Here is an 11,872-nt window from a genome sequence, read left to right as displayed (position 1 = left end):
TAACAATTAAATTATTTCAATATACGTCTGTTTGTGCACCCCATCTCTCGACCAAGACTACATATGCATCCGAACACGATTGCACCTAGTAGTTGTGGCAGCCCCGAGGCCGGTTGCGGCAACCCCAAGGATAGCTATGGCAACCCCGAGGTCGACTGCGGCAGCCCCAACAGCCCTGGCAGCCCCGAGGCCGGCCATGACAGCCCCGCGGCCGACCTCGGCAGCCCCACGGCCTGCCCTAGCAGCCCTGAGGTCACTCGTGACAGCCTGGTAGCCCTGCGATCGACCTTAGCAGGCCCGCCCCCATCGTGCTTCTGACCCCTACAACCTCGCGGCTCGCCGTGACTAGATTCGGGGCGAGCCTAGCCCCCAGGCCGCCCCACAACTGCTAACGGGACCGATCACACCACCAAGCCCACGATCGACCGATCGTGCCACCAGCCCCACACCAACCGGCTGTGGGATCGATTGTGCCACACCCCTCGATCGAGGGCAGGATTGGCTGCGCCACCACCCCGGCCAAGCCACCACCAGGGCCAGAACACCACCCCGACTGGGATCGTGGCACTAGCCTAGCGACGCCCCGACTGCGCACCACCAGCAAATACAAAACAAAGGCGAAATCTTACCACCACCACCACTCTGCAATACTGGAGAGAAATCACACCAGAAAGATCACGCCGGAGAGGAGATCGGAGAGAGATCAGGGAGATTGAGAAATTTTTAGGATTCGAGAGGGAAAGAAAACACGTGAGGCGGTGACACTGTAAATTTTAGGGTAACTTAGCGATCGAAAATTGTTCGATCGCTAACAACCCGGTTTCGATCACTATATAGCAATCGAACCGTAATTCGATCACTAGATTTAGCCACCGAATTCTATTTGGTCTCTATATTGAGACCAAACCAGGTTCGTCCGCTACATTTAGCGATTGAATTACAGTTCGGTAGCTATATTGTGATCAAATTCGATTTGGTCGCTATATTTAGCGACGAAATTCTGTTCTGTCGTTAACTTTAGTGACCGAATTATGGTTCAGTCACTAAATTTTCAACTAATAGACCCCACTCCTGATTCGTCCTTCTTGAATCCACATTTAACAATCGAATGTATATTTTGGTCACTAATGTAGCAACAAAATATTATTTAGGTCGCTATATATCGCTATCTGTTGATCGAATTGTTATCAGTCGCTAAATAATGATCGAAATTAATTTGATCATTATTTAGTGACTGAATTATAATATCAATTACAGAATTAATGATCGATATAAATTCGGCCACTATTTATAATTATTTTTTTTATATCCGACCACTATTTATAATTATTTTTTAATAGTGAATCAATGATTTTGAATCATCGAATCAATAACTCTGAACTATTAAATCATTAATTTTGAACCATTATTAAGTCTAACTAAATCACATGATCAATCTCTGATCAATAAACTTAGTTCGTTTTTAAATCTTTCAAAATAAACTGCAGCGGTACTTATAATAATTTTCTAGAAGATGATTTAAGAACAACGCCGATAGAAATGGTGCATTTGTAAATAATTTTTAAAAATTAAAATATTAATAATAATTTTAAATCATCGGGAATTATAACTGACAACTCTGAATCTAACCGTCTTAAAAATTAAAATTAAAGATTGATATATTTCAAATTACAGAACCGCACGATTCTAAACCATCAAATCCTCAAATTCGAACCGTAATCAGATCTAACTAGATCACGTGATGTATGCCTTACTCAACTGCAGTGGCACTCACAATAATCTCGAGAAGATGAATTAAGAAAAATGCTAATCCACATGAATTAATGAAAATCTCATTAACAAAATCCATATATCTTAAAAACATTCCCAACACAAACCTATCAAAACATAATTGCTTCTAAAAGATTTCAAAATCCAACCCACATCTAGTATTCATTGAAATGTATTGCTCCAGACTTCCAGACGATAAAAGTTGTAGCAAGCATGACTGAACTTATGAATACAAACGAGAAGATGATGAAGAAAATATCACCCTGAAATGGAAACTCAAATGTCCAGCCTTGTTGAGGCAACCCACGCTTGCTATCGTCAAATAGGTTTGTGGGAGCTTCTGGTAGGCCTGGGCGCCTTTTACCACTGTCACTAGCTCTTGATGCCTCCAGCACTCTACTCCCAAATTCTTCTTTAGCAGGCTTTGAATCCATGTATTTGCTTAGAAATCGTGCTGCCCTCAACTTTTCTCTCATTGTCAAAGAAGGTCTTCTAGGAACAGGATCCTTCGAGTTTGCAGAATATGGCTCCCTGAAGTTTACATTTTGTGGAACAATAGATGGAGATGAGGGAACCTGATTGACTTCAGTTTGAGCATCGCCAGATTCTGAAATGCTTGGCTCTGTCGAAGATTGGCTGTTATCTGTTGCCAGGACAATCTTTCTCCTCTGGACATTCCAGGTGAATGTCTTTACCTCCAGTGATGAAACTAAAATTTTTTCAAGAAATGTAGTTTTCTGACGAGACCTTCCTTGTAATGGATTGAATATAGTGGGTGTGGAGATGGGTTTTAACTTTGCCTGTTGGAAAATAGCATAGTTAGCAACTATTACCTTGGTATAACATAAAACAAGTAACCATTTAGGATAAATGTGTTTAGAAAAGCACCAAAGTTTATGGGTATCAAAACCCTAATTCTAAGTATTCTACAACAAAAAGGATTAAAAGCAAGTAAGAAGTGTACAAGTACAAAAAAAAAAGCCATGCTCAACCAATCAAATTAAACAACCAACTTATTTTGTTTGAAAGAGTAATCTGAAAGAATAACATTATTCTAGGTTTGATTTGCACTTTATAAGCAAATGTTATATATGGATCCATCAAATTATAATACTAATGCTAGGTTGTTTTTTAAAAAAAAATGTGTTGCAGATCCAACTGCAACATCTTGGCAAGAACCACTATCTCCAATGGAACTTGGGTGTGGTGTTAAATAAATAAGAGTTATCACGTCTTAAATTGAATAAGAATAGATATTATAAGAATACCACTGTATTAGATTTAAACACATAATATAGGAATATTCACTAGCCAAATAATAGAGATAGCAAATAAGATAATTAAAATTTTTTTTAATATTTTATATTTATAATAGACAAAATGGATAGGTAAAAGATAAAGATGATAGAAAACTAAGTTTTAAGTTATGATATACATACATACAACAACAGTCAAGCATTATCCCACTAGGTAGAGTCGGTGTTAATAGAAGTCCTGAGCCAATTATGTGATGATTGACTAAGGACTTTTTGTATCATATTATATTATTAATAAAAACATGATTTTTTATTATTATACTTACTTTGTATTAGTGTCAAATAACTAAGTATAATAATGTCCTTGGGTAGCTAGTTTTAATCTATATCATATCGATTGTTTGAATCGATAATGAAATGATATAGAGAACACTACTCTTAATCATTCCTAATCAAGCATTAATATTCAAGGACGATATTAATGCACTGAGACTAGCATGTAGGTCAACTGGATGACTTGATCTCATAAGTCATGGATATGGGATATCGAGTTGACATATGGGTATACATTAGAGAATGTATACTGAATTGACCTGCCATGAGAAAGTTTCATGGATCATTATATAAGTGTTATAAACTTTCTCATGTGACTATTGGTATGAATAGTCTTTAGACCTGAAGTCACTACAGTTCTCTACATAAGGAGTTATGTACTTTGGTATCGTCAAACGTCACTCGTAACAGGGTGGATTATAAAGGCGATCACTGGGTATGTAACAAATTATGCGGAGGGATGTGAGTGATGTAGATGAGATTTATCCCTCCCATATAACGAGAGTGATATCTTACGACCTCTTGATAAAGTAGGACTACGAAATGCATGACCATGCTCAAATGAGTCAATATGAGATATTGAGCTCATTTGCTTGAGTGAATTTACTTAGGAATCAAGAAATATAAAGATTGATAAAAGGATGACACGGTTTATGCCTTATTAATCAATCTAGATATTGAGGATAGAAGGACATGGTTATACATTATCATAGTCACGGAGGTTATGTCGGATCTCAACATTCTTGTCACTTGGGTAGCAATGATGCATTGCTAGATGCCGCTCATTGCTTATGTTTCTAAAATGAGTTTTAGAAACATTGCCAACGTTACAAGAACCTATTGGGTCACACACAAATAACACTCTATTTGAAGATGTGTTCATTTTAGTTTGACTAAAAAAAACAATTAAGCTCATTGGCTGACTTAGACTTGAGTTAGATTCAAGTTGATTGAATTTGAGTTAGACTCAAATTAAACCAAGCTGAATTTTGATTCATCATGCATGATTATTGTGGATTAATCATGCAATTAAGAAGAGGAAGTTACATGCATGGAAGTTATCATGTATGAGTTGAATTTGAGTTAGACTCAAATTAAGTCAAATTGGATTTTGATTCATCATGCATGATTAATGTGGATTAATCATGCAATGAAGAGGAGGAGGTTATATGCATGAGAGTTATCATGCTTGATTAATAGGATTAATCATGCATTGATGAGGAATACCAAAAGCTTAAAAACCCTTGGTATTCATAACATGAGTATAAAAGAATTTTCTTTTGCAAAACTCTTGGATCGTTCATTTTTCTTCCTTCTTCTCTCACTTGGCCGAAATCCCTCTTCCCTCTCTTGGTTGAAATCCACAAAGGTTGCTAGCACAACTACCATTTTCCAAAAGTGAGTGTTCTTATGGATACGCATAGAGGCATGAACACTTGAACGTGCTAGAAATCTGATGACCTTTGGACGAACGGGATAAACGAAGGACAGGCATCAAAGGTGAATTCTATTAGATAGAATTTTTGTAGTTTTAATTTGTACGAGTTTTTCACATGGATCGCTCGAGAGATCCTATTTTCCGCTGTGATTTTTGATTTTGTCGCATAGGATTCCCAACAGTCGGTTATATAGATTCTTCTACACCATTGAAATCTATTCCCTACTATATCAGTATCTATACTTAAATAAATTTTATCTTATTTTATTGTTGCTAACCAAGTCTTTTTAGTCTTCCTCTCCCTTGTGTAATGTATATATTTGTCATAGTTTCATATCGCCTAAATGGAGCATTTATTGGTCGTCTAAGTACATATTCGTATTATCTTAAATGTGTCTCTCAAAATTTTTTCTTAATAGATGCAACTCTGACTTTCTCTCTAATACTCTTATTTCTTATTCTGTCAATCCTCGTATGTCCACATATCTATCTTAACATCCTCATCTCTGCAACTTTTATCTTTTGCTCATCTGCTCAAGTCATGGTCCAACATTCAGCGTCACATAACATAGCAGGTTTAACCGTCATTTTATAGAACCTTCCTTTAAATTTTAGAGGTACTTTACAATCACATAAAACACACGACGTTCTTCTCCATTTTAACCATCCTACTTGTATTGTATGTAAGATATCCCTTTCAATCCCTCCATTATCTTAAAAAAATGATCCTAAATACTTAAAGTTCTCAATTTTAGACAACTCGTCATCTCCTATCTTAACAATTATCTCATTACGTCTAATATTACTAAACTTAAATTTTATATATTCTGTCTTTACTTTGCTAAGCCTAAAACCTTTCACTTCTAATGTTTTCCGTCAAAATTCTAGTTTAACATTTACTCCTTCACATATATCATTTACCAAAATAATATTATCTACAAACAACATGTACCATGGTACTATATCTTAAATATGTCCAATGAGTTCGTTTATAATTAATGTAAAAAGATAAGAGCTTAGAGTTGATCCTTAATGTAACCCTATTTTTATTAGAAATACTTCAGTTAATCAGTTTGAAATCTTCACTCCGATTATTACATCCTCATACATATCCTTAATTAGTTCAATATATATTACGCTAACACCTCTTTTTTCTAGAATTCTTCATATAATTTATCTTGAGACTCTATTATCAATTTTTTCTAAGTCAATGAATATTATGTGTAGATCTTACTTTTGCTCCCAATACTTTTCAATTAATTGCCTGAGAAGATATATAGCTTCTATTGTTAACTTCCAAGCATGAATCCAAATTGATTTTTTGGTCACCGTGGTCTTTTTCCTTAATCTTTTTTCTATTACTCTTTCATAAAGTTTCATAGTATAACTTATTAATTTAATACCCCTATAGTTTGCATAATTTTATACATCTCCCTTATTCTTATATAAGTGTAGTAGAGTACTTACCCTCCATTAATCATACATTCTTTTCGTTTTCAATATCATGTTAAATTATTTTGTAAGTCATTCAATACCTTGTTTCCCTAGATACTTCCACACCTCTATCAAAATATCATCTATTCCAACGGCTTTTCTATTTTACATCCCAGTCAAAGTTTGAATTGTACGATAAAAATTTAAATTTTTATACTCATTTGACCTACTTAAATTACCTAAGTTAAGTTGGTCACCTACACCTTCAATAAAAAGTTGATAAAAATACTTCTTCCACCACTCTTTTATTTCTCCATCATTTACTAATACCCTATTGCATTCATCTTTCATACATCTTATTTGGATAAGATCTTTTGTCTTCCTTGTTCACACTTTAGCTATTCTATAAATGTTTCTTTCCTTCTTTTATATCCAATTTTCGATATAACTATTCAAAAGTTTCATTCTGAGTTTCATTCACTATTTTCTTAACCTACTTTATTGGCTCATATATATATATTTTTAAGTTTTCCTCGTTCTTACAAATATATAATTCTTTTTAGGCTATTCGTTTTACTTTCACTTTCTTTTATACTTTCTTATTCCACTATCAAGATTTCTTACTTGAGGTGCATGACCCTTTGACTCACTAAGTATACTTTTGACTACTATTTTCAACTTTAATACCATCTTATCCTATGTCATATTAGAGTCGCTATATATTTCATGTAATACTTGTACTCTTACCTTCTTTTTAAATATGTTTTATTTCCCATCCTTTAATTATTATCACTTAATTTTAGGAGTTGTGTATAATTTTCTTCTATTGATATTATGTTTGAAGCGTATATGAACACTACTAACCTATGTTGGGTAGTTAAACTTTCTCCTGGAATAACCTTTCAATCTTTACAAATCTTTTTGTCCCTCTTCCTAACTATAAGAAAGTCAATGTACGATTTATTATTTTCACCTTTGAACATGACCAAGTATTTTTCTCTTTTCTTAAAAAACGTATTAGCTAGTATAAGATCATATGTTATTACAAAATCCAACATAGTTTTCCATTCTTCATTCTTGTTCCAAATCTATAACCCTCATGCACTTTCTCATTCCTTATTTTTCACTCCGACATGTCGATTTAGATTGTTTGCTATTAAAATTATTTCATTTGACAAACTATTTTGTAATACTTCATCTAGGCCATCCCAAAATCTTGATTTGGTACTTTCATCTAATCCTGATTGAGGTACATATATACTAATTACATTTATAGTTTCTTTCTCCACTACTATCTTGAGAGCTATAATTCTATGTCCCTTTCTAACTACTCTTATAATTTCATCCTTTAATGAACTATCTACAATAATATCTACTTCATTTCTTTTATACTCTTTTTTGTGCACCATAACTTAAAATCCGAATTCTCTATTATTTTTGCCTTCTTGTCTATCCATGTTGTCTCTTGTACACATAAAATATTAATTTTTCTCCTAATCATCGTATCTACTACCTTCATTGCTTTACTTGTAAGGGTTCATATGTTCCATGTTCCAAATCTTAGACTATTAATTTTACTATAATATTTGTTTTTATCCAACCTACAGTGAGAAAATTTTTATCTATTTAGCATTACACTAAAGTTCTCATGGAGATATAGCGGTCATTGTCGTACGTTACAGTTGTACCCTACAACGTGAACTCTTACATATTTATCACTACACCCGAATTCTGAAAATGTAATAATCCTTGCCGAGACGTTACAGTCGAACCCTGCAATACGTTCCTTCCGGGAACAACCTAACATTAACATAATAGTTTAATAAATCCATTCATTAAACATTTACCTTAGTTTGACGCTAGCTGACAACCTAACGCAATCTTCCTCCTTTATCCGAGCTTGGGACCGGCTATGATGGGTTTAATTCATCATGGGTGTCAACAATCAAACGAAAAAAAAAGTAAAACTAGAAATGAAGTAAAGGAAACATAAGAAAACCTCATGTTTGTATGTTTCCTGTATGTTGCAAAGACAAAGACAACCATGCATCATACCGACTACTGGTCGAGCTTGGTAAGATCAATTCTTCTTCCTTTGGTAGCGATAGACACTAGGAAACAGTGGGGCCTGCCTTTTTTGCCTACAAAGTACTTACGGAAAGAGATGCTGAAAGCTGTTTGGATTTATTGCAGATGGTGCAACTGGCAAAACAAATGAAGGATTGGTCATTGCTTAGATTCTTAAGATGATCAGGTGTCCAAAGGGCATGGGAGAAGATGTGCGTTGCATGGATCTAGTGTTGAAGGTCGTGGCTGGATAGGAAGCAGTAGGAGGTGCATGGGACTGGCAGATTGTGAAGCAGTAGACTGTCGATAGAGGAAGGCTACTGTTAGGGAAAAGAATGTAGTCTGAATGAGGTTTACATCAGGAGATTTGAGAGAGATGAGTGGTACATCAACAAGTCTACTTATTTGTGGATTCAACAACTGTTGGAGAATAAAAGAAGGTGAGATCATCAATGTTGGTGGGATGCATAGGTGGTTGCAGCAAGTGGGTATGTGGGTGCTTGTTTGAAAGTAAAAAAGGAAAACGATGTGCAGAGTACACAGAGAGGTGATGATAGGCTAATAAAGGAAAGAAGGTTCCAAGAGTTGGGCTTGGTTGGTTGTGAAAGAGGAGAGAGGAAAATGAAATTCAGAATCAACCAGAGCATCAAATGCTGATCCAGATTTCAAATCTAATACCAAACTGATGTTTCACAGATGCAGGTCAAAACTCACACAAAGATCTTATACAACTTGACGCAACACCAGCGAGAAATAATATCACACAAGTAACAAAACACATGAGCAAACAATTTATTATAGGGAAGAAATAGATAATTACCATGGGGAGAATTGAGTGGCTTTTAATGACTTCAACCCAAACCAAACTGAAAATAAACTTAAAGTATTCCAGGGAAGAAATAACTTATTAGAAGGCCTCAATCATATTAGGAGATAAACTACATTCTCAAAAATTTCCTTTAAAGACATTTTTTGAGATCAACAAACAACTTTGTAAATACTAAAATAAATAAACAAGAGGGATTGAAATCCCTTATAGAAACCCGTAATGGCCTAACTTGGAAATTAATAAACAACAAGCTTGATAAATTAATAATCTACTTTGATAAAAACTTGGTAAGTAAATTACCTACTCCCTAAGATAACTCAGTCCCCTAAATAACATTTAAATTTACCTAGTTTGTTATGACTAACCAAAACACAATCTTAAAAATTCTAAAAAAGATATAAAAACTTAAGTTTAAATAATTCCTAATTAGTCTTGCATCTTTCTCTCCCATCAAGGAGTCATAATCTTCTCTTTAGTCATCTCTTCCAAACATGAAGAACAATTAATTGCTTTGTTTTATGACCTTCCAAGAACATGATTTCTTCTTTATATGTTCTTGGTTGTTCATACCAATAAGTGAGGAACTATTGTACCTTCATCTTGGCCTTAGTTCCTGGAGGATGAAGTTTCTCATCATCTTCTTCTTTGTACACTTTTTCAAGTAAAAGTTGCATCTTTTTTTTTTCCCTTCTTGATTATTGAGGAACTAAAACACCCAAGGAGTACTATAATTCGCGAGTTGAGTGGCTTCACGATTCTGCAAGCTCAGTCCACCATTAGTTCCCCGCAGAACCGCATGAATTAAGCAGCTGAAGGTATTATTTGGCACCAGGAACATATAATTTCCAATCAGGGACAACCTAGACTTAACCAACATCTTATGCTCAATCAAAGTCCCAACTTGAAATGTTTTCTGACTGATGAAAATCAATGTACCAGCGGTGCTTCGCACCGAGTAAAACTCCATAACGTTGCGAAAGAATTAAGCAGAGACACAAGCAAGTAAAGATATAAAGAAAGTTGGAAAAAGATATTACGGCGGTGGAGATGTTCCAAGGAGAGATCACTCCGGCAGAGTTCATTTGCTGCTAGCGAAAGAGAAGGGAATCGTCTTGGGCCTTCGGAGTAGTGAAAGATAGATAGAGAAGGTGCGAAGATGGGTTTTCTGAGGCCACCCTCGCCCCCCAAGGACCGGAACACATTGGTCATCTGAACCGGTTTGATTGAGCCGGAGAAGATCGCGGGCGGTTTGTCATATGAACCGATTCGATTGAACCGGGTGCTTGTGCTTGTCATCGTTGTGGTGATCCTGTGAGTACGGTTTCCGAAATAGTTTGACATCATTCATATACTCATATTGATGGGTTACCTGGGGAAAAATATAAAAAAATAATTATTAAAAAATGGGTTTTTAATTTATTATTATAAAAAGCAAAAACTTCAAAGTTATCATTAAAAAAATTCTACGTTATAAAATATTAAAATAATACTTTATCTCATTTTTCATCTTAAAACTACTCATATCAATATTTTATAGTAGCTTTCGTCAAAATTACTATAATATAAAATAAAATTATTTTTATTTGATCAAAATTATTAAATATGGAACACTATTATTATTATATTTAAGAAGAAAAAAATTATCATCTAAAAAACTTAAATTATTAATCAAATTAATTTATTACCAATAGGATGTTAATGGTATCGAATCAATTTTATATTTGATTAAAATTCGATTTAGAATAAATTTATTAACTAAATTAATAAATTTGGGATAAGATGATCATTGATCAATAACAACCAAATTAATTTACTATAATAATAATATATTGATAACATATATATTTATTTACAAATTCTAGAATAATTTTATTAAGAAAAAATTTAGGTTAATGAAATAATTATGTTTGGATTACTTGAAACTATTAATCTAAAAATTAAAAACCTAAAGTTTTAATCAGGTCATCGCTCCTTCTCTTCTTTCTTGCATGACGCATGTGTGCCATGTTCGCTGCCCCATCGCCGCACCGGCTGTTAGGAATTTAGTGGATCTTGAATGAGGAAATAAGAATATAAGAGAGTCTTTGTGAGAGAATGAAAGAGAGATTTTATGAAGAAAAATGTTTACTTCTTGTTATATTTTTTTATTATCATATAAGATCCTTATTTATACACTTAGACTCATGTTTCTACATCCTTTTATAATTAATACATCACATCATTAAACACATCCTTTTATAATTAATACATCACATCATTAAACACAAGACAATTAGATTTTATTTTTTTTTCTATACTAATGACTATTGTCATAAAGAATTTCATTGAACTTAATAAAATAATTTAATTTTGCATAGTGATGAAGAGTCACATGGAGTCAAATTGATTTTGACTACTTCCTTTCATTGTTAAAGAAGTCAATTTGTATTTGGGATAAGTTTGCATGTCAACATTCGCCCTCCTTAAACTTGTTTTTCCTTGAACTTCCAAAAAAATTCCTCAAGTATTAAAAAACTTCCGCTTTTAGAGGCTTTATAAATATATCAGCTACTTGATCACTTGACTTCACATGGAGCAATTCTATTTCTTTTGACTTAATATACTCTTTTATGAAATGAAAGCGAGTATCGATATGCTTGGATCTTTCATGATGAACTGAGTTTTTGGCTAAAGTAATTGCTGATTGGTTGTCCACATAGATCTTGATTATATCTTTTTGTTGTAGTTTAAGATCCTGAAATAATC

At 34.0% G+C, this 11,872-nt stretch overlaps 1 protein-coding gene across 1 annotated transcript; it reads right to left on the bottom strand.

Annotated features, from left to right (window-relative positions):
* Window positions 1-1,794: 1,794 nt before the first annotated feature.
* LOC141819486 (uncharacterized) lies at window positions 1,795-10,291 on the bottom strand. The gene is made up of 2 exons (XM_074706779.1): window positions 10,165-10,291; window positions 1,795-2,570 (listed from the first exon to the last, which is right to left on the bottom strand). The coding sequence occupies exons 1-2, from the start codon at window positions 10,207-10,209 to the stop codon at window positions 1,926-1,928; spliced, it is 690 nt and encodes a 229-aa protein (XP_074562880.1). The 5' UTR covers window positions 10,210-10,291; the 3' UTR covers window positions 1,795-1,925.
* Window positions 10,292-11,872: the final 1,581 nt, after the last annotated feature.

Source organism: Curcuma longa, unplaced genomic scaffold, assembly GCF_044706935.1.
Source record: "Curcuma longa cultivar G26 ecotype Majalengka, Jawa Barat unplaced genomic scaffold, ITB_CL_G26_1.1 contig_7123, whole genome shotgun sequence".
In the NCBI taxonomy this organism is placed as follows: domain Eukaryota; kingdom Viridiplantae; phylum Streptophyta; class Magnoliopsida; order Zingiberales; family Zingiberaceae; genus Curcuma; species Curcuma longa.
Note: the sequence above shows the minus strand (reverse complement) of the source record. Positions and strands in the feature narration are given on the sequence as shown.